Below are 23,738 nucleotides of genomic sequence, written 5' to 3' on the forward strand. Positions count from 1 at the left end.
TGTCCCCTACCCATTTATCTGTGGAGTGGATGGTTAGGATTTGCAGTTTCCAATGTTGTGGATAGTGCTGCTCAAGCAGGAAACGCTATACCAGTGGCCCCCAAACTTTTGGGCACCAGGGACCACTTCCGTGGAAAGGTTTTTTCGCGGACTGGAAGAGCTGTGGTGTCACATGCTGCCTGCATCCCACAGATGGGGCTTCACTTGTTTACCTGGACAGGTTGCTGGCATGCCACGGACCGATGCCGGTCCGTGGACTGGGGGTCGGGAACCCCTACTCTATACCATTTCAGACAAGTGGCTATACAGCCTCTTCTTAAAACCCTCTGGTATTTGAGCACCCATAATTTTTGGAGGCAAGCCGTTCCACTGATTAATTATTCTAACTGTTAGGAAATTTTACCTCTCCAAGGTGCTTCTCTCCTTGATTAGTTTCCACCCGTTGCTTCTTGTCCTGCCTTCAGGTGCTTTGGAGAATAGCTTGACTCCGTCTTCTTTGGGGCAGCCCCTGAGATACTGGAACACTATCATGTCCCCCCTCGTCCTTCTCTTCATTAGACTAGACATACCCAATTCCAGCAACCGTTCCTTATATGTTTTAGCCTCCAGTCCCCTAATCATCTTTGTTGCTCTTCTCTGTACTCTTTCTAGAGTCTCAGCATCTTTTTCTATATCTTGGCGACCCAAACTGAATCCAGTACAGATAGTCCTTGACTTACAGCCACAACAAAGCCCAAAACGTCTGTTGTTCAGCGAGACATTTGTTAAGTGAATTTTGCGCCATCTTACGACCTTTCTTGCCACAATGGTTAAGCAACTCACTGCAGTTGTTCAGTTAGTAACACCATTGTTAAGTGAATCTGGCTTCTCCATTGACTTTGCTTATCAAAAGGTCGCAAAAGGGGATCACGTGACCCCCCCCAGGACACTGCAACCGTCATAAATAGAAACTGGACAGCCATTTGTCCGAAATGGTATAGGGTTACCTGCCTGAGCAGGGGGTTGGACTTGATGACCTCCAAGGTCCCTTCCAACTTTATTATTATTATCGATCATCGCACAGTCAGCCAGATGTTCAGACTGGATTTGGCATTTTGTCTACCTATCGAGTCCTTATCCAGGACCTGGGATAGGCAGATGTGGATGTTTGATGGTATTACAGATATCGTCGCAGGATGGAAGCAGTTCCTAATAAGGCTGCCTTTTGCAATTGACTAATAGCGAATTTGTCAATGCCAATGGTGTTCAAGTGGTGCTCCAGTTGTTTTGGAATTGCACCCAAGGAGCCTATGACTATTGGTACTACCCTTGCTTGCTTTTGCCACAGTCTTTCTTACTATTATTATTATTATTATTATTATTATTATATGAACCAGTTGCCAAGCATCTGAATTTTGATCACGTGACCATGGAGCTGTGCAACGGTCATACGTGTGACAAATGGTCCTAAGTCACTTTTTTTCAGTGTCGTTGTAACTTCGAACCGTCACTAAACAAACTGTCGTAAGCCGAGGACTACCTGCATTGGCGGTGGTTATCCTTTGAGAGCTGTTTGCAGTAAACCAAGGTTGGAACTGTTGAAAAAACAGTCCTAAGCCACTTTTTTTTCAGGGCCGCTGTAACTTCGAAGGGTCACTAAATGAGCTGTCGTTAAGTCGAGGACTCCCTGTATCCCGAGGCATTCGAAAGCGGCATTAGCCCTTCACGTGGATCTGGATTCTCTCCCGCAGCAGGAGAGGCCACGCTGCGAGCTTCGCGCGCCAGGGAAGGCAGCGGCTTCCTGCTCGGCGCTGCTTCCAGCTTTCCTCGGCCGGCGCTGAGGCCGCGGGCGGCGGGGGCGGGCCGAAGCGGGGCCGGCCCTCCCCTGGGCAGGTTGCTCGCCCGCCCTCGCCCCTTCCTCGCCGGGGGCCCGGCGCCGCCCTCTCGCCCAGCCAGCACCGCCTCGCCTGGTGTCACAGCGCGCTGCGCCGGCGGCGGAGCCAGAAGCGCGCTCGGCGGGCGCACACGGCGCAAGAGGCGGGCGGCGAACGGGGAGACGAGCTGCAGCGGCAGCGGCTCGAGCGAGCCTTCTCGGTTTCCTGCTCCGGCAGGGCTGGAGCCGGCCGCGGCGGCAGGATTGGCGGCCAGCCTGCCGGACGATGTGCCCGGCCGCGGGGCAGAAAGGTGCCCGGCGGCGGCGGCGGTTGCTGCTGCCGGCGGCGCTGCTCTTGCTGGCGGCGCTGGAGGCGGCGTGCGCTTTCGGCGACGAAGAGGAGCGCCGCTGCGATGCCATCCGCATCTCCATGTGCCAGAACTTGGGCTACAACGTCACCAAGATGCCCAACCTGGTGGGCAGCCAGTTCCAGACCGACGCCGAGCTCCAGTTGACCACCTTCACCCCGCTCATCCAGTACGGCTGCTCCAGCCAGCTGCAGGTGGGTGCCCGCCGCCTCCTCCTCTTCCTCCTGCTCCTGGGGTGACTTTCCCTTTCTCCCTCCTGGGGTGAATTCACTTTCTCCTTCCCGGGATGGTTTAACTTTCCCCGGGATGCGGAGGCTCCTGCAGATGCCCCCCGGGGTGGGAGTTGCTTACTCAGAGGTAAGCCGCGTGGAGATCTCGGCCTTTGGACTGAAGCTCCGTGTCGTAAATACTGCGTTTTCCTGCAGTACTTTTTACTTTTCTTCCCTCCGGAGTTCTAAAAGGCCCGGGCGTTCAGCAAAAAGCGGATTTAACTCTTTAATGAGGGGATGGGTTGAGAGCCGTCCTCTGAATAAAAAGAACGAGAAAAGAGCTCTCTGGGCCATGTGCTGAGTGCCCTTGGTAGGTCTGAGAGGAAGGGAAGCTGGCCGAGGTCGCACGTAGTCCTTGCTGACATCCGAGACCTTGTGTCTCTCTCTGCCCAACTAAACCCTGCAGGTTTAGGCAGATGGTGTGAACTCGTCTTGCTTGACCAACCCAGGCTACTAACCCAGAAAAAAAAAAAACTCATTAGCCAATGGGGGGGGTCAAGTGTGTGGTGGGAATTGTCAAGCAAAATTGAGTCTAACTGAGAATGATACAGTCACAAGGCAGCTGTTTGGAAACTTTATCCTCTGGATCCAGGGACCCTTCTCTGAGATCCAAGGATGATCTGTGATCATCCCTGGTTAAAAAGAACAGCCCCCTTTTTGCAAACACTTTTGAGATCTTGCTGTCTTTCTGCTGGTGGGGGGGGGGCTGGTTTCGAAAGGTTGCGGGTTCAAAAGGGAGGCTTGGCAGAGCCCAGACAGACGGCGGCGGCGAACTTTGTAAGGAATAGCCCTACCAACCTATTCATGGCGGGCATGAAAGAACGATGACTCTTCCTGCACCTTTCAACAAAACATGCTTTCTCGGAGTAGTGGAGAGCTTAATCCACTCCTGGGTGTTTCCAGACAGGAGGCTTTGGGGGGGATCAGGTGTACTAAGAGGAAGCTGGTACTTGGCAAAGACCGGGGCTGGAGGACGATTGCGCCCAGCTGAAGAAGTAGAATTGTCCTCTCCAGGGCTGGAGATCAAAATTACAATGGGGATCAGGGTTATGCTAAGTGAAGTAGTTAACAGGGTGCTGGTGCTGAAAAGCAAAAGGAAAAGCAACTTCCAAGCTTGGAATTCTGCCAGAGGGCATTGCAAATAAAGCAAGCAAAGCTTGTAGGGAAACTTGGAGCTTGGAGGACCTGGGGCCAAAGATAGAAGTAAGGAAGGAAGAGAGAAGATACTAAGACCAGGACAAGGGCAAGACTAGGACAAGGGCAAGCGGGACGATTAGGGGACAAGAGAAAATTACAGATGGGAGGGAAGGGTGGCTTTGCTTTTAGGTTTGGAGAGAGGGAAGGACACACACCAAAAACACAAGATAAGTATATAAAAAAATCTCACACAATTGACAAAAGGTAGGCAAGGAGGTGGGGTTTTTTTCCCCTCTAGGGGTCATCCATGAAAACAACATGCTGGGAAATTCAGGCACCATGAAAAGGAGATATCTGTGCCACTCATTGCTCAACCATGCAATTATAATAATAATAGAGTTGGAAGGGACCTTGGAGGTCATCTAGTCCAACCCCCTGCTCAGGCAGGAAACCCTGTACCCTTTCAGTCTCTCCTTAAAAACTTCCAGTGTTGGAACACCCACAACTTCTGCAGGCAGCTCATTCTTCTAAGATTTGTTGAAGGCCACCAGTTGAAGGCTTTCATAGAGGACTGGATGGATTCATAGTACATTCACAGTGGCTATCAAGGGTCTTGATACAGGTAGTCCTTGACTTACAACCATCTGTTTATTATTGACAGTTACAACGGCACTGGAAAAAAGTGACTTATGACTATTTTTCATACTTACAACCTTTGCAGTATCCCCGTGGTTAGGTGATCAAAAGTCAGACACTTGGCAACTGGCATGTATTTATGACAGTTGCAGTGTGTGTGTATGGGGGGCGGGGTGTCATGTGATCCTCTTTTGTGACCTGACAAAAGTGGGGAAGCCAGATTCACTTAACAACCGTATTGCTAACTTAACAGCTGCAGTCATTCACTTAACAACGGTGGTAAGAAAGTTGTACAATGGGGCAAAACTCACTTAACGACTGCATTGCTTAGCAGGGAATTTTGAGCTCAGTTGTGGTCGTAAGGCGAGGACTACCTGTGGCCTTTGGAATCATGCATGCCAACTGCTAGGGAGCAACAGTGGAATGGAAATATTTACCTCCCATCCATGGCCTTGTGTTTAAAAGGCTCCTGGCTGGATATTATATTATGCCAAATGCTGGATTAGTTGGCCTTGGTCTAAGCCAGTGGTTCTCAACCTGTGGGTCGGGACCCCATTTGGGGTCGAACGACCATTTCACGGGGGTCGCCAAACAAGGCTGTCCGCCATTTTTCCCCCTTTTCTTTGGCCACGCCCCTGGCACCCGGTGATGTATAAGTGGTTGGGGGTCACCACACCATGGGGAACTGTATTATGGGGTCGCGGCATTAGAAAGGTTGAGAACCACTGGTCTAAGCCAAGCAAGCTTTTCTTAAATTCTTTCCTTCTACATAGTTTGCTTTCCTCTTTTGTGTTTTTTCTTGCTTGTTCTTGTACCATGATGGCCTAAAGTTTAAACCATAGGTCCCCAATCTTTTGGACACCAGACTTCAACTCCCAGAATTCCTGAGCCAGCCATGCTGACTCAGGAATTCTGGGAGTTGAAGTCCATGAGCCATAAAAGAACCAACCAAGGTTTCCTACCCCTGTCTTAGGTCATCAACATCCTACTTTCTACAGGTGGGTTTCAGTCCTGGAGTGGTGGTGTTTGCACGCAGATATATTCCTGGCACAATAGGTGTGCATTGACATAATAGGTGACATAATTTGGTGAGGCATACAGCTTTGGTGAGAATTGGATGAGACTCCCGGAAAGTGACTTTCCAGAAGACCTGTAAACTTCGGTGCCATGTATGAAGGAGAGCCTGCATCTCAGTTCAGTTCATAATTTGAGGCTGTCCTCACCCAACATACATACATACATACATACACACATACATACATACATACCTTCACTTTGCAAATCTTTTTCCCACCTGCATGTGAGAAACACATCATGTACACAGGTGGTCCTTAATGTACGACCACAATTAAACCCAAATTGCTTTGGCTAAGCAAGACAGTTGTTAAATGAATTTTGCCCCATTTTACAACCTTCCTTGACAAAGTTGTCAAGTGAGTCTGTGCAGCTGTTAAGTGAATCGGGTTTTCCCATTGATTTTGCTCATCAGAAGGTGAACACATGATCCTGGGACACTGTAAGCATCATAAATATGAGCCACTTGCGGAGTCTAAATTTTGATCAGGTGCTCTGGCGGTACTGGAATGGTCGTAAGTGTGAAAAATGGTCACAGGTCACTTTCTTCAATGCTGTGTAACTTGAACGGTCACTGGACAAATGTTTATAAAGGCGAGGATTGCATGAATGAGAATCCAGAGCACAGTGGAGGAATAGTACTACAAGGTCATGCAGCATCATGCAATAAAATCTTTGCTTAAAACACATTTAGAGATCCAGTGGCTTTTCCCTGGGAGCTGATCTCTCTCTCCACACTATTTTTAGGAGAATTTTTTTTTAAAAAAAATATATGCCAGCTTGGGTCGCTTCCTAGACTGTCCTGTTAACCAGCAAACAGCATATCTCGGCTCTCCTCTGTTTTTGCAACCAACGATCAGCAAATTGTGTTTCTACTGCGTGGAAACTTGCCACGTGCCATCCGTAAGTCTCTTTCCCACTCCTGTGAGGGCAGTTTGGCAGGAGTTGCTTTTAGAAGGGGGGGGGGAGAGAAATAAGGAAATGCAAATATTGCTTGCGGTGAAAATCATAGCAACAAAAGTTTTCTAATGTTCTACGCACCCCCGGAGTCGCAGTCAATTGTGTGTGAATTAGTTGGGCGGCTATGTAAATTTATTCAATAAGTAAATAAATAAAATAATGGCAACTTGAAAAGAAGTGTGAAAAACCTGACAGGTTTCAGATAGCCTTATTATGAACACTTGAATTTTTGTCAAACTCTGCTGGAAAGTCTTCCGAAAGAAAGAAAGCACCCCCCCCTTCCCTTCTCATCACGGCTTGTAATCCAACCTGGATTGGCTTGCTCCTTGTGGTTAAAGCCTTGTTGTTTTCCAAAATGACTTCTGGAAGTGAACAGCCAGCTTGAAGCCAGTGCATCTCAGGTGTGCAAAGTAAGAAGACCAAGAAAATAGGGCCGAGATTGAATAAATGGCTTTTCTTTCCCACCCTTGCCTTCAAAGAGTCCTAAGTATTTTTCTTATTCTCGGGGAATTTGATAACACCCCTGGTGCGGAAGATTAATTGGAAAAAATTGACAGCCACCGTGAATTTCTAAAAAAAAGATGTTGGTCTCTGCAGACACTGCAATCCTCTTCATATTTTGTACCGGCAAATCAGCTGGTCAGTTCTTTCAGGACCACATGCTGCTGGTGGTTCTGTTCATCAATAAAGAGGCCTTCTTTCAAAAGCAGCCTCCATTTTATTCCCAACTTGGAACTGGACCTGTTCAAAGCAACAATGATAATTGGGGGGAAAAAGTGGCTGTTTTTCGTACATATGGCCGTGGCAGCGCCCTGCTGTGTGTGATCAAAATTGGACACTTGGCAACTGGCATGTACTTATGGCGGTTGTTAATTTCCCAGGTCATGTGATCATCTTTTGTGACCTTCTGGCTATTCACTTAATAACCATGGCAAGAAAAGTCGTAAAATGGGGCAAAGCTCCCTTAACAGCTGTCTCGTTTAGCAGTGAAAATTTTGGGCTCCAATGTGGTCATAAATTGAGGACTTGCTGTAGGAGCAGGTTTTAGAAAAGGACAGACACATTTTTCTTGTTGGGCATAAAAACTGCAGGGCAGAGGAAAGGAGCGGTAGCAAAGTTTTCCACTGGGTGTGAATCTGCCAAGATAAGAAAAAGACTTAGAATAACATCTAAATCCAGGAAGGGTCTGGTGGTGTTTTTGTTTTGTTTTGTTTTGTTTGCAAAACTGTAATGCAATCTTTCCAAAGTTTTCCTCCTTTTCCTTCTCCCTCTCTGCCAGCCTCCCTCTCTCTTTCTTTTTTTCTTCAGGTTAATTTGCACACGGAAGCACACACAAAAAAAGCTGTTTGTCTTGAAAAGAAAATCTCAAGCTTGTCTTAGGAGATTGGCAGGTTATCCCTGCAAGAGAGTGTGTGTTTGATCAGGTAGCTGAGGAATTTAGACAACCCGCACTCAGCTCTTAACACCAGAGTGGGTGCTCTGAATTGACATTAATCAACAAAAGACAAACCAGCAGTTGCCTTTAAGTATGTCAGATATTTTTACCTTAATGGAAGCGAAATCCCTCCAGGTAACATGCATGAAAACAAAACTGCAGGGGAGAAACAGGCAGTTACCCAGTTTAGGCAACACTAAAAAAGCTCTCAATTTAAAAATACATTTGAAACAAGCTTTGCAGGTCAAAAGCATTCAAGCATGTTTCTAGCCCACATTAATAGTTAGCGTTCTGAAACTGCAATAAAGCTTTCCATTTCCTTGGACACATAAACGGAGAACGTTTGGGTGGCTTTTTCAGGGGGATGGTAAAGTGTTATTAACAAGTTTATGCACACACTGCCTTACATAATACTAGTATGGAAAGAAAAATCAGGTCCAGTTCCAAGCTGGGAATAAAATGGAGGCTGCTTTTGAAAGAAGGTCTCTTTATTGATGAACAGGACCACCAGCAGCATGTGGTTCTGAAAGAGCTGACCAGCTGATTTGATGACTACATGGATTTTTATACAGTTTTCACAGCATTTCATAATCTAGAGGCTTGCTTTGTGTGTTTTGTTATTTGATTGGTTTTACTTGTTTTGCAAAGGCTCGTAGCTTCCTTGGTCCTAATCCTGTCAAACAAATGTAATTAATTTTAACCTCTTATCTTCAGTCTGTCTGTTACCTCCATTAAGCTCTGTTTGTGAATCAACAGGCTTGTTTCAATGATTCTGCTTTTTGAAATAGCCAGGGGCTTCATGAGTGAAACATTGCTTCTGTATTTCTTTTCCGGAGCTTTATTTTTGTAATTTGGGGGGCATAGTAAAAAGGATTGGGAACCCCCCCCCAATTTATATCTTCTTTTGGATCCAGAGATTGAGAGCATGGCCTGAATCAAAGGACTCTGTGTTCAAGTCTAACCTCTCTCTGCTTTTTTTGTTCAATGCTGAATTTCTTGGTATCTCCTATCAAAGTACAGGTCAGTCCTTGGTTCATTTAGTGACTGTTACAGGGGCACTGAAAAAAGTGACTTATGACCATTTTTCACACTTACAGACTGTTCAACACCCCATGGTCACATGATCAAAATTCAGATGTTGGCAACTGACTCATATTTATGACGGTTGCAGCGTCCCAGAGTCATGTGATCACCTTTTGTGACCCAAGGAAGTCAGATTCACTTAACAACTGTGTTACTAACTTAACAACTGCAGTGATTCACTTAACAACTATAGCAAGAAAGGTCGTAAAATGGGAAAAAACTCAGTTAACAAATGTTTCACTTAGTGACAGAAATGTTGGGTTGGGTTCAATTGTGGTCGTAAGTTGAGGACTACTAGAAGACCTCCAAGGTCCCTTCCAGCTCCTATTCTATTCTATTCCATTCCATTCCATTCTATTCCCATCCCCATATATTCTATTCTATTCTATTCTATTCTATTCTATTCCATTCCATTCCATTCCATTCTATTCTAATCATTTGAGGTGGAATGATGTTGGCTTAAGGCAGTGTTTCTCAACCTTGACAATTTTAAGGCACGTGGACTTCAACTCCCAGAATTCCACAGCCAGCATTGCTGGCTGTGGAATTCTGGGAGTTGAAGTCCACGTGCCTTAAAATTGTCAAGGTTGAGAAACACTGCCTTAAGAAGAAGGACAAACACAACCTTTGTAGAACTACAAATATTTATATTAAATTCAGTAGGTATTTCTCTGTCTTTTTTGTGTGTGTTTAAGCCCACACTCATATTTCCAAAAATCCAGTTTGGTAGTAAAGGCATCAGGCTAGAAACCGGGAGATTGGGAGTTCTAGTTCTGCTTTAAGCATGAAGCCAGCTGGGTGACCTTGGGGCAGTCACTTTCTCTCAACTCTAAGGAGGTGGCAGTAGCAAACCACGTTTGAAATCTTGCTAAGAAAACTGCAGGAACTTGTCTAGTCTGACTCAAAAGTGCAGCCTATACACATACACACAAGGAAATCCATGGCCTGCCTTTTTCCAGGACTGAGTTTGTGATCCTAAGTAAATGTGTGTACTTGGAGGCAAGCATCAAGGGTGACAGTGAAACTGACCTTTGAGTAAACATGCAAATGATGGCGTTGCAAGTTAAATATATGAGAAGATGTTGAACAAGAACTCTTTGTTATCTAGTAGTCTATGGCTATGGTCTCCGTACTTGGCAACTTTAAGACTTGTGGACTTCAACTCCCAGAATTCTTCAGCCAGCCATGCTAGGAGTTGAAGAGAGACCCCTGTCTATGAGCATATACAGCAGTGGTCTTCAAACTTGTTTTTTTGTAGAGACCCCTGTCTATGAGCATATACATCAGGGGTCTTCAAACATGGTTTTTTTTATGACTTGTAGACTTCAACTCCCAGAATTCCTCAGCCAGCATGCCTGGCTGAGGAATTCTGGGAGTTGAAGTCCACAAGTCATAAAAGGGTCAACTTTGAAGATCTCTGATATACAGGCAATCCTTGATTTGTGACAGTTACAAAGGATACCCTAAAAGCTACTTAGGACCCAGATTCGAAGCTCTGACACACAAACACACACACACCCACACACACACATCACATCACATCACATGACCATAATTTGGAAGCTCAGCAGCTGATCTGTATTTACGGCCATTTGCAGGGCCTTGTGGTCACATAACCTGCAATTTACTATGTTTTTGCAAGAAACCAGCATTACTTCCGGTTTCCAGCAAAAATCAGTTGGGTTCACTTTACAACTGTTGTGTTTGACAACAGCAACAACAAACACCAACAGCAAAACATGTCTTAAATTCAGGTGTGATCATGTGGTAACCCACTTTATGACTGTCATGACTTAGCAACCGAAATGGGGTGGGGGTTCAGTTACCGTCGTAAGTCGAGGACAATCTGTATTAAGCCTGAATAAAAACAGTTCAGCTTCTTTCTGGCTCTAAAATAATCCCAGTTATTTCTGGTGGCAGCTTCAAACATTTCTTGATTCAGTGAAGTTTTTGTAAAGTTCTTGGCTGGGATATTGCCATGTATATACATGTTTTAGCATTTGGGAGTGGACATATTTTTCTCCTGTGTTACCTGTGCATTTGTGTGCAAAATAACTTCCTATGTATAGAACAGTAAGCTAGGGCAAAAAAACCCCCTCCCAACAACCCAGTTTAAACTTCTAGAGAACTGAAACATGACTATCATCAACATTATCATCAGTCCTGCAACTGTGATCTTCCACTATAGGGGTGGAGGGTAAACAGGGGTATATCAGCATCATTTCCCCTGAATTTCTCCCTTTTAAAAAAAATGGAATATTTCAATATTCTTTCTTCAAAAACCGTATCATGTTTGATGTGGTGAATTACAGGCCTGCATTAATCTTAGCTTTGTTGTGGTGAGCGAGCATATTTGGAGGGGTGGAAACTTTGGGTAAAATCCAGAATCTTTCAGTTCTCATATTTAATGGGGGGGGGGGAAAGCTTGAGTTTTTATCCTGTCATTCTTGGATAAGCAGATACAATACTCTCAAGCTAAGCAGGATGGGACCCGGCTAGTATTTGGATGGGAGAGCAACAGGAGAACCCAGGCTGGGAATTTGGTTCAAGCTTGGCTGAATTTTATTTATTTATCTGTATCTCCCAGCTTTACTATTTTTACAAGTAACTCAAGGCCGCAAACATATCCAACACAGCTTCCTCCTCCATTTTCCCAACAACAACAATCCTGTGAGATGGGCTGGGCTGAGAGAGAGGCCCAAGGCCATCGAGGTGGCTTTCATGCCTAAGACAGGACTAGAACTCACCGTCTTCTGGTGATTGGCCCAGATTCACCCAACTGGCTTTCATGACTAAGGTGGGACTTGAACTCACAGTCTGCTGCTTTCTAGCCTGATGCCTTAACCACTAGACCAGGGGTAGGCAACCTTGGCTCTTTTATGACTCGTGGACTTCAACTCCCAGAATTCCTGAGCCAGCCATGCATGCTGAGAGGAAAGAGAGAAGTTTCCAAGCTGAGCCATGCTGGCTCAGGAATTCTGGGAGTTGAAGTCCACAAGTTATAAAAGAGCCAAGGTTGCCTACCCTTCTGCTAGACCAAACTGGCTCTCCAGGCTAGGAACTTGAAAAAATATTCCAGTAATAGCAAATCACTGTTGCCAAGGAAAATACATGGATGGGTCTGTTACATCAATAGGAGTTACCTCCACGTTTGGATTGGAGATTTCACTTTAGCTTCATTGATCTGTTTTTGTACACAAAACCTACCTGGGGTTAAGGAAGACAAAGGATGTGTTTTTTGCCATGTCCCTGATTGTTGATTTCTATACAGATAATCCTTGCCTTACAACCACACTTGAGCCCCAAATTTTCATTGCTAAGCAAGACAGTTGTTAAGTGAGTCTTGCTTCATTTTGTGACCTTTCTTGTCTTGGTTGTTAAAGTGAATCACTTTAAGTTAATAACACGGTTGTTAAGTAAATCTGGCTTCCCCATTGACTTTGCTTGTCAGAAGGTCACAAAAGGGGATCACATGACTTTGGGACACTGAAATCCGTCCTAAAATACATGCCAGAGTCAAACATCCCAATTTTGATTCGTATGGCCTTCAACACTCAGAATTCTGGGAGTTGAAGTCCACACTTCTTAAAGTACCCAAGGTTGGGGAACAGAGAGAAATCTAGGATGCAAAACTTTGGGAAGACAGTATCACCTGCATGCCCGTTTTTTCTAAAGTTGCTTTGTCCTTTCTTCCTCCTCCAGTTCTTCCTGTGTTCCGTCTACGTCCCCTTGTGCACGGAGAAAATCAATATCCCGATCGGCCCCTGCATCGGCATGTGCCTCTCCGTCAAAAGGCGATGTGAGCCAGTCCTGAAAGAATTTGGCTTCTCCTGGCCAGAAAACCTGAATTGCAGCAGGTTCCCTCCACAGAACGACCAAAATCACATGTGCATGGAAGGGCCAGGAGACGAGGAGGTCCCCCTCCACAGCAAGGCCCCCTTGCATCCCGGAGAAGAATGCCAAAATGTCGGATCAAACTCAGATCAGTATATCTGGGTCCGAAGAAGCTTGAATTGCGTTCTCAAGTGCGGCTACGACTCTGGCCTCTACAGCCGGTCCGCCAAGGCGTTCACCGACATCTGGATGGCCGTGTGGGCGAGTCTCTGTTTCATTTCCACCGCCTTCACCGTCCTGACCTTTTTGATTGATTCCACTCGCTTTTCCTATCCGGAGCGGCCCATCATATTCCTGAGCATGTGCTACAATATTTATAGCATCGCTTATATTGTCCGGCTGACCGTAGGCCGAGAAAGGATTTCCTGTGATTTTGATGAGGCCGTCGAGCCTGTTCTCATCCAGGAGGGCCTCAAGAACACCGGATGTGCCATCATTTTTTTGCTGATGTACTTTTTCGGCATGGCGAGCTCCATCTGGTGGGTGATTTTGACCCTGACGTGGTTCCTGGCCGCCGGACTCAAATGGGGCCACGAGGCCATTGAGATGCACAGCTCGTATTTCCATATCGCTGCCTGGGCAATCCCTGCGGTGAAGACCATCGTCATCCTGATTATGAGGTTGGTTGACGCCGATGAGCTGACAGGCCTGTGCTACGTGGGCAACCAGAACCTTGACGCCCTGACGGGCTTTGTGGTGGCTCCCCTTTTCACATACTTGGTCATTGGGACCCTCTTCATTGCGGCCGGCTTGGTGGCTTTGTTTAAGATCAGGTCCAACCTTCAAAAGGACGGGACCAAAACGGACAAGCTGGAGAGGTTGATGGTGAAGATTGGGGTGTTTTCCGTGCTCTACACCGTGCCTGCCACTTGTGTCATTGCCTGCTATTTCTATGAGATCTCCAACTGGGGGATTTTCCGCTACTCTGCAGATGCCTCCAACATGGCTGTGGAGATGCTCAAGATTTTCATGTCCCTCCTTGTGGGCATCACGTCTAGCATGTGGATTTGGTCGGCCAAGACGCTGCACACTTGGCAAAAGTGCTCTAATAGACTGGTGAATTCGGGGAGGGTAAAACGGGGGGCGAAGAGGGCGGACGGGTGGATGAAGCCCGGGAAAGGAAATGAGACAGTGGTATAAAGAAAGGAGCAGGAACCCAGAAAATTCTCTTTTCCGTCTCCTCCCCGATGTAAGAGGAACTGATGGAGATGGCAGCATCTGGAGAAGGGGTGTTGGAGTGAATCCTTTATTGAGAAATATTTTGAGTTTTTGCAGGATTTCGAAGGAGGAGAGGAGAGCAAGCAAGGGGGCTTGAGCAAGCTGGTGGGGGAGAAAAGCACAATTTTCGCAATGGCTTCACAAAGTTGTGAAGGTAAAGAGTAGAAGCCTCTTGGATTTCTATCAGCAAGCGATGATTTTAGGATTCATGGGACTTTGCACCTCCTGGTTATGCACAGTGTGCCTTCTCTCACTCCTTTTCTTCCCCTTGGCCTGTCCCGACTCACATGTATCACTGTCTTGTCGAAGTAGTGCAAGAGAACAAAATGGAGAGGAAGAAATTCCTAGTTCTTCAGGGTTTGGGGAGAATTGCTAGTGTCAGGGAATTCTGAATCCAAGGCCTTTCAACTTGGAAAGTGATGTTCAGTTCGATGTCCAGAGCTTGGATACAGCAGAAAAGTTCTGCAGAATTCCTTCAAACACAGACCAGAGAAAGTTCTGAGATTCAAGCCAAACCAATTTGCCTTTAGCCTCCATCTACTAAATACTACGGTACTATGGAGTGAGCAAACAAACAGAATGGAAACAGGATGTCTTTCTAATCACGATGACCCCAAAATGACATCAAGATGTCACAGTGCAAGAGATAAGGTCATCAAATCCACAACCCCCCTTCTCTTGATAGATTTATTTTGGTGGGAAAAAAAAACCCAAGAAACTTTAAACACAATAGTTCCTAGAGCCTTTAAACACAATAGCTGCAGGATTCTTTTCCCATTCAGTAGCTGAAGTTACTAAACAAGATTCACAGGAGGATCACAGGAGGATAGAGCAGTGATAACACGATCCCCTGCAGGGGCAACAGCTGGTTTTCAAGTTCTTGGGGAAATTTTGAGAGGTGAGGAAGTTTTTTCTTAAAAAAAAAAACAACAACAACAACCATCGAAGCATAATGCATCTATTTTGCTTCTTAATTTAATTTTCAAGCCTCATGCAGCCACTAAAAAGTTGTTGGCGGAAGTTTGGCTCAGGAATTAAACTTTTAGTCTCAACTATCGAGGCGGGAGTTTTAATATTTTCCAAGAAATGGAACAATTCTTCCTTTTTTTGTACTAAATCCCTGCTTTAACAAATGTCTGGCAGCATTTTCCAAATTGAGGGGCCTGAAAGCATCTGATATGTGGTGCTTCCTTTGTACAGTTTATGGCTTAAAATGTTTAGCCTAGTTTTTATTCTGAAAAAGGCTGACGGTAGAGATGGGAAACCTCTCAATATCCATTGCCATCCTTACTGCCAAGCTTTAAATTCACCCATAGGGTCTTCAAAATTAAGCTTTTGGGGCCTATTTTCATGTTTTTCTCAACAGCAGGGAATTCTGGGAGTTGAAGTCCACACATTTTGAGGCACCAAGGTTGAGAAATACCGACTAGCAGGGTAGGGAACCTTGGCTCTTTAATTCCCAGAATTCCTGAGCCAGCATGGCTCAGCTTGGAAACCTCTCCCTTTCCCCTCAGCATGGCTGGCTCAGGAATTCTGGGAGTTGAAGTCCACGTGTCATAAAAGAGCCAAGGTTGCCTAGCCAATGGTGGTGTTTAAGGCTATGAAGAGATTTTTTTTTCACTATGCTCCTGTTCCTAGTCCTTATTTTCATGTTTTTAAGCTGAAAATCCTACCAAAAGCCATTCATTTGGCTCTGTTTTGAGATTAAAAATAGTTGTTAGCCTGCAGACATGCTGAGCCAATCCATCGGTGCGCACCAAATTAAATTCCAAAATGCAGCACCACACTTTTGTGACCCTTTTGAGGAACATTGTCTCTAAATTTCTCCAGCTCACAATGACACAAACAGTAAATTGGAGCCGGACCACAGCTTCTACGGAGCTCCATGAATATTAATAGGAAAATTAATTGAGCTACTCTGGCTTTCAGCCCAGAGGTGAGGTTAGCTAATTTAGCCAGGCTTCTGGCCTCCCCTAGGACATTCAAGCTATGACCTCTGTACTAGGGTAGCAACTTTTATTTCACGCAACTCTTTGTGCTGCTGCTTGCAGTTGCCAGAGAGAAGGAGCAGAACATGCAGAAGTTGCTTAGGAAAGCCTTGTAAATTCTCCTCCTGATTTAAGCAATCCTTGCCCATAATAGTAAATGCCCACAACATTAAATTAATAAGGCTAACTTCATCAGTCCACTGACTGCGAAACAACTCACTTGTCAAATTTCCCTTCCCCCCCCCCACTAAAATAAGTTGAATCTGGCAGCAAAGGTGATCTACCAGATTCACGAGCAGTTCCTTTGCAAATGGGATCTAGGGAATTTTATACATTGAACTGCACTCCTGAATATAGTAAGCCCTGGTTTAGTGTCCAGCAATTGGAATCAACAGTTTGGTCATTAAATGAAGCAGTCGCTGAGTGAAACCACCTAAACGCAACTGTGCATAGCTTTTACGCAGGACAACACGTATTGACTGACTATAATTGGAAACATACGATTCAGAAGAGAGATGCCGCAAAGGTTCTGGCTGTGGGCACCGGCTACAAAATTGCTTTGCCACCACTGTCATAACTGCGAACAATCACTGTCCAAGGCAGTCGCTAAATGAAGACTACTTGTAATTTAAAAAAAAGCAATGTACATCCTGAACGCGCCTACACTGAGAAAACAAGCACATAAGGGTGCTGCCTTTTTCCCCACCCTTTTCTGAAAAAGATCTAGTGTTGGTATAGCATTGCAACGTGCTGTTCTATCCTATCCTGTCCTACTGTTAGTTTATAACAAAATGTACACAACACTATCCATCAGGGTGGAAGCGGTGAGGGTCTTCTTTCCCTAAGGTTTTGCATGAGGTATCCTGAGGGATACCTTATCAAAATAAGCAGAGAAGAAAAGGGGGGAAACCTATCCTGAAATTTGATCTCGCTTTGAGGCCAGACCCTCCCTGTTCTAATGCAATCTAAAGGTCGTTGGCCTTTTGAGATCAAAGAGAAAGTGTCCTTCAAATTAAACCCAACTTTTGATAACCTATTCATATGCGAAACCTCAGAAACCCATTAATCACTTTTCCAACTAGCCAATTATGTCTTTTATACTAAAAGTCAGAAAAGCAACTACAGGTGGTTCTTGGCTAATGGCCCAAAATTTATGTTGCTAAGTGAGAAATTTGTTAAGTGAGTTTTGCCCCATTTTACGGTTTTTCTTGCCGCACTTGTTAAGCGAATAGTTGTTGTTGTTAGTTGCGAAGTTGTGTCCGACCCATCGCGACCCCATGGACAACATTCCTCCAGGTCTTCCTGTCCTCTACCATCTTGTGGAGTCTATTTAAGCTCACACCTACTGCTTCAGGGACTTCATCCAGCCACCTCATTCTCTGTCGTCCCCTTTTTCTATTAAGTGAATCACTACAGTTTTTAAATTACTAACATGGTCCTTAAGTGAATCTGGCTCCCCCATTGATTTTGCTTGTCAGAAGGTCACAAAAGGCGATCACGTGATCCTGGCACCCGGCAGCTGTCATAAATGTGAACCAGTTGTCAAGCATCCGAATGTAAATGACGTGACCATGAGAGGCTGCAACAGTTATAGGTGTGAAAAATGGCCATGTCAGTTTTTTCAGTGTTGTGTAACTTCAAATGGTCACTAAGTGAACCATTGTAAGCTGAGGACTACCTGTACAGATAGTCCTTGATTTACAACCATTTGTTTAGTGACCGTTCGAAATTACAACAGCACTGAAGGGACTTATGACCGTTTTTCACACTGACGGCCATTGCAGTAGCCCCGTGATCATGTGATCAACATTCAGAGGTTTGGCAGTTTGCTCATTCTTATGACGGTCGCAGCGTTCCCGGAGTCACGTGATCCCCTTTTGCAACCCTTCTGACAAGCAAAGTTCACGGGGAAGCCAGATCCCCTTTACAACCGTGTTACTCACTTAACAACGGCAACGATTCACTTGACATAAGAAAGGTTGTAAAATGGGGCAAAGCTCACTTCACAAGCGTCCTGTTTAGCAAGGGAAATTTTGGGCTCCATTGCGGTCATAAGCCAAGGACTCCTCTGATTTTTCACACATGCATGTGGAGACTGCTCCCTCCTGGCCGTATTATGGAAGCAAGTGGCTGGCTATTGCCCCCTAATGGGATTTTTTTTTTTTTTTTAAATAACTTCCCGGGATAAGTGATAGCCCTGGGATCTGACCATCTCGGGGTCTTCCTCGCTTTGCAAAGTCATCTAGCTTGGATTTCACACACACACCCTCATTTATTTTCTAGAATCCTTTCTACTGTCTCCAAATCAAAAAGTCTTATCTAAGGAAGGCTTCTATGCAACAGGGGGCTAAATAAGTAAAAGGAGAATGGAAGGCCACTTCTGACAATTGTCTCTCTTCAAAGCCGGTTTTGTTCTGCATTTCTATCTCTCTTTTCTCTGTCTTTCCCTCTCTCTCTCCCCCCCCCACCTCTCAAACCTGGGTAAGCTAATATGGCCACCCCTGGAGACCCATTGCATTAAGCAATTAAGGCTTAATATGTTTCACCCTGTGCGATTGTATCTGTGTTGACGCCAGTCTGGGCAAACTGAAATGTTACGTTCCTTGGCAGCTTTGCATTCACACAGATCAGTTGCATAATTTGTGTGTCAGTTACAATTAAGGGGACATTCCCCAGGCCTGGGGAGGGGAAAGCACAGCTGACTCCCTCTGAACCAAAAAAACAAAAAACCCAGGAAGGTTCATTTTGAGTGTGTTTTCTTTTTTCTTTTTTTTGCCTTTTGGTCAAGAAATGTCAGGGTGCCTGTTTTAGAATTTTTTTTTTTTCCCCTAAACAACAACAACAAAAAAAAGCTGCAAAGAGAATAAAATGCAGCGATGGTCAGAAGTTTGATGAAGTTTTAAAATTTTTTGGCAGCTTTGTTATCTAGTCTGCCCTGAAGGGATTTGATGGCCGTGATCCCTTGGGTGGCTTGAAGTGTTGAGCAATTTAGCTGCTTGGGAAGCTGGCTTAATTCTTAATTTTTTTTTTCTTTTTCGTCTGTAGAGGATTTCCCACTTTGACACACAACACTAATTCAATCGTCACTTGGGTTGCTGGTAAAAAAAAAAAAACCAACAGTATTTTTGTGAGCCCTGAGGTTTACCTTGCGGTGAGAGGGGCGGGCCAATAAATTTTATAAATAAATAAATAAACAAATAAATAATTTTTTTTAATGGTGAGGATTGTCCACTGTCAGCTTGGGTGTGCACATTTACAAACAGACCTCAGCTTACAACCACAATTGAGACTGGAACTTCCAGTGAAGGCAGTTGTGAAGCAGATTGCGTCTAATTTTATGAACTGGTTTGCCCTGCTTGTTCAGCGACTCACACGGTTGTTAAGTGAATCCGCCTTCCACCATCATTTTTGCTTGTCGGAAGCCAGCTGGAAAGGTCACAAACCTCAATCACGTGACCCTGGGATGCTGCCACTGTCATAAATACATGCTGATCACCAAGCACCCAAATTTTGACCTTGGGAATGCTGCGACGGTCACAAGTGTGAGGGCTTTTTTGCAGTGCCATGGTAACTTTGAACATTCGCTAAATGAATTGTTGTAAGTCGAGGACTACCTATATAATGTGTTGAAGGAAAAGTCTTCATTGTGGTTCAGTCCAAGCCGGGCATAAACAACATGGCGACTGCTTTAGAAAAAAGGTTGTAGTTTATTGAAGAAGAGAGCCAGACAGGAAGAAGGCTCTGGAAGAAAAGAGAGAGCACATGTAGGGAGTGGGTTTTTATACCCTCTGGGGCTCTTGAGGTTGTTTCCTGTTCCTGTTTGAGGCTTTGTAATTCCTGTGTCATGTACTTTGACCTGAGTCTGAGTGTGCCCCTTTGACATCTGTGGGTTAATCCTATTATGTCCTGTCTTAGAGTGTGTAGATTTTAGGTGTCTGTCTTCCTAAGCTTCTAGCTGGGGGTCTCCAATCTTCCTGAATGGATTATTACATCTGCATTTCTATAGAGCTGGTTTCTGCTTGGGGGAGGGAGACTTGGGGCTATGAAGAAAAACCGGGCATGCTTTTCTGCCTCTTTAAGATCCTTTGAGGAAATATAATATTCTGCCCTTTTAATATTTCCTTCTCTGGGGGGCTGACTTCCCACAAGTGAAATTGGGATTACTATTTTTTTTTTTTAATCAACTGGGCCATGTATGGTTTTTGTTGAAATGCATGGGTCACCCTTTGCTCACCTTAGGATGGCAGCTTTTAGAGTTCCCAGTGGATAAATAGATATTTTGTTTGCTGCTTCTTGCAGCTCACAAAATAACCAGTCACAAAACCTGACCTTCTTCTAAATTTCTTGACCGGCAATTTTCTATTTTCCTTTGATGCAATGTATGGGCAGTCCTACGACTGGCTGTTTAATGACTGTTTGAAGATTCCCCCCCAAATGGGACTTACGACCCAAAATTCGAAGTTATGATGTCCTTTCCGCCTAGTCACATGTTCTTGTTTTGGGTTCTTAGCAACCAGCCTGCATTTATGGCTGTTTGAAGCACCCCACAGTCGACGTGACTGTGATTTCCAAAGTTTTTGTTGGAAATCCAGCATTGACTTCTGGTTTCCAGCAAAAACCGCCTCATAGTGAACAATTGCTTCACTTCACCAACAAGTCTAGTCACACAATGGCCCATTTTGTGACCACAAATTTACAACCAAGTTTATGAGTTCAATTACGGTCCTAAATCGAGGACTACCTGTAATTGAAAACGTTCTGAGCCCTTCTGTCCCTATTTTTTTTTTCCTTTTTTCTTTTGGAGAGTACACAAAAGCCCTTTTCAAGCATGCATATAGAAACTATTGGGCTGCTGCCTTGAAATAATTTTGCATTTTCTTGGCTTCTAGTTGTTGCAGATGTTTCTTTCCCTTTGTTATCCAATTGTTATCCAATTGTTTATCCAATCCCAGCTTGCTGGCTGGGGAATTTTGGGAGTTGAAGTCCACACATCTTAAAGTTGCAGAGGTTGAAAAAAATCCTGATCTTGAAGAACCATTTAAAACACACACACACACACACACACACACACACACACACACCTGATGACTAAAACTACTTTTTAGATGGCCTGTGTTTTATACTCATTTCCAAATAGGAATTTCAGATGTTTCTTTGCAATTGGATCGGTGGTCCTAACTTGGTGACTGGGGAATTCTGGGAGTTGAGGTCCATGCATCTTAAAGTTGCAGAGCGTGAAAAACACTGAACTTGAAAAATATTTTTTAAAAAAGAAAACCTGATCATTAAATTGCCTTTTTAGGTGACCTGTGTTTTGTACTCATTTCTAAAGAGGGGAAAAGGGTTATTTGTAATCAAGCAAACCGGCAGTTTGAAAGTCTGTAAATTTGTAAATTGGCTGTCAAGTTCAAAAGTGTGACTTTTGTCGTTGGCTTTATTTTGCATTTGCAAATACAAAATTATGGAAGCAGAGGGGGCAAAGATAGGAAGTTGACCTGTGGCACATGGTGATGTCCAGTGGTGGGATTCAAATAGGTGAACAACTGGTTCTCTGTGTGGATGCCGCTTCCGGATGTCCATTCTGGGCCTGGGCAACAAAAAATTAGCTACCAGTTCTGCCAAAGTGGTGCAAACCGGCTGAATCCCACCACTGGTGATGTCTTTTTGAAACATTGTTATCCCACATCTCAGCGTGAGATGTTTTGCACACCAGCACCCTATGATGACATGACCACATTGCTGGATCCTTGTAATAGAAATAATGGAATGGAATGGAATAGAATAGAATAGAATAGTTGGAAAGGATCTTGGAGGTCATCTAGTCCAACTCCCTGCTCAGGCAGGAAACCCTATACCATTTCAGACAGTTTTCCAGTCTCTTCTTAAAAACCTCCAGCATTGGAGCACCCACAACTTCTGAAGAAAAGTCATTGTACTGATTAATGATTTTAACTGTCAGGAGATTTCTCCTTAATTCTCGGTTGCTTCTCTCCATCTTTAAAGCCTTATATGGCACAGGGCCAATTTATCTGCAGGTTCACTTTTCCCTAAGAATATCTGCCCATCCTATCAGGTCAGATAGGTGGGCACGCTCCTTATGCCTTCCCCTAAATATTGCCACTGATGGGAGCTAAGAAGCTTGCCTTCTTCCATGGCAGCCCCTGCCGTTTGGATCACTACGTCCTCTGAAGTTTGGCAGGCCTCCACCCTTTTAGCCTCCAATAAAGTTTGAAAACATGGTTTAGCCCCCAAATGCCAGGATAAGATGACTGTGCATTAGAAATTTGATTTGGTGCCAGGTTTTTGTTTTTTATGTTTTGATGTAGAATAGAATAACAAGAGTTGGAAGGGACCTTGGAGGTCTTCTAGTCCAACCCCCTGCTCAAACAGGAAACCCTATACCATTTCAGACAAATGGTTGTCCAGTCTCTTCTTAAAAACTTCCACTGTTGGAGCATTCCCAGCTTCTGGAGGCAAAATTTTTCCACTGATTAATTGTTCTCACTGTCAGGAATTTTTTCCTTAATTCTAAGCTGCTTCTCTCTGACTAGTTTCCATCCGTTGCTTCTTGTCCTGCCTTCAGGCGCTTTGGAGACTAGCTTGACTCCCTCTTCTTTGTGGCAGCCCCTGAGATATTGGAAGTCTGCTGTCATGTCACCTATTCCTTATTTTCATTAAACTGGACATACCCAATTCCACCTATACAAATAAAAGTTCGTGGAAATGCAGTCTGTCTGTGAACGTTTGTCCAGAAGAGAGCATCCTTTGTGATGATCTGAAGGGATCAAGGGGAGTGGGGTCATCTTTGAGCTTGGAAATACTCAAAACCCCAGAAGGCGTTAAACCACTGGAATATGACCTCAGTAGACTGGATGGTCTTGTTCAGGTTACAGTCAGGAGCTCCCCTCCTCCCCCCATGTAGAAATGTGGGAGAATGACTCCAGCCAGCTCATTGATGTCTTAGTTGGATGGGGTTGGTGGAAATAGACTGAATTTACAGGAATGTTGAACAAAATGGGCAGCCCTCCTACTCGCTGTAATGACACAATCCATTTGTTCGTTGAATGTTTCCACTTTTTTGGGCTGTTGTGTGTAACATGATATGCCGAACGGGGTGGGGTGGGGGTAAAAAAAAATCAACCACTGAATTGCAAGGTTGTAAATTAGATTCCTGCTCACTCTTAAACTACATGCAAATGTTTTAATCCCCTGCCCAAGTTATCCTAATTTAAGTACCAGTATATTTACTTAATTCCTCTCCCACACTTCTGTTCTGGAGTGATTCTGGCCACTTCTTTCTTCTATATAGTATTAGAATTTTTTTATTTTATTTTTTTAAAGGCTTGTTAATACTCGTAAAATAAGAGTATGGATGATTTCATGGACACTTAGCTTCAAGTTAGCCAGGTGCTTCGCTGGCTGAGGTGGTGACACTGAGGTACCTGTTTTATGTTACGCATCCACGATGAGAATTTCCACCCTGATTTTTATTATTTTTTTTAAGTTAAATGGACACAATGGGGGGCGGAGGGAACTTCGTCAGCCGTTGTACAGAAGGATAGCTACGTCTACTGTAAATTACTTAATTTATCATTGTACAAAAAGGAGGCCTTTCCTATTTAATTTTTGTATCAAAATAAATTTTTGTTTTATTAACGCGGGTGACGTGGTAACGAGTTATCTTGCATCCTAAGTCACAATAAAGAAGAACTGTGGGACTTTGGATAGGCTAAGTGGCTCCTTGCATCTCATCGCGGAAAATCGTACAAAGGTTTACTCTGAGGCCAGGGTTGGGAGGGATTTCAAGGATCATCAATCGCCTTC

At 44.5% G+C, this 23,738-nt stretch overlaps 1 protein-coding gene across 1 annotated transcript; it reads left to right on the forward strand.

Moving 5' to 3' along the window:
• The first annotated feature begins 1,970 nt into the window (after positions 1-1,970).
• FZD4 (frizzled class receptor 4) lies at positions 1,971-16,346 on the forward strand. Its single transcript, XM_039342960.1, has 2 exons — positions 1,971-2,414; positions 12,517-16,346. The coding sequence occupies exons 1-2, from the start codon at positions 2,139-2,141 to the stop codon at positions 13,846-13,848; spliced, it is 1,608 nt and encodes a 535-aa protein (XP_039198894.1). The 5' UTR covers positions 1,971-2,138; the 3' UTR covers positions 13,849-16,346.
• Positions 16,347-23,738: the final 7,392 nt, after the last annotated feature.

Source organism: Crotalus tigris, unplaced genomic scaffold (genome assembly GCF_016545835.1).
Source record: "Crotalus tigris isolate CLP2741 ecotype Arizona unplaced genomic scaffold, ASM1654583v1 scf7180000017828.1554129, whole genome shotgun sequence".
Taxonomy (NCBI): domain Eukaryota; kingdom Metazoa; phylum Chordata; class Lepidosauria; order Squamata; family Viperidae; genus Crotalus; species Crotalus tigris.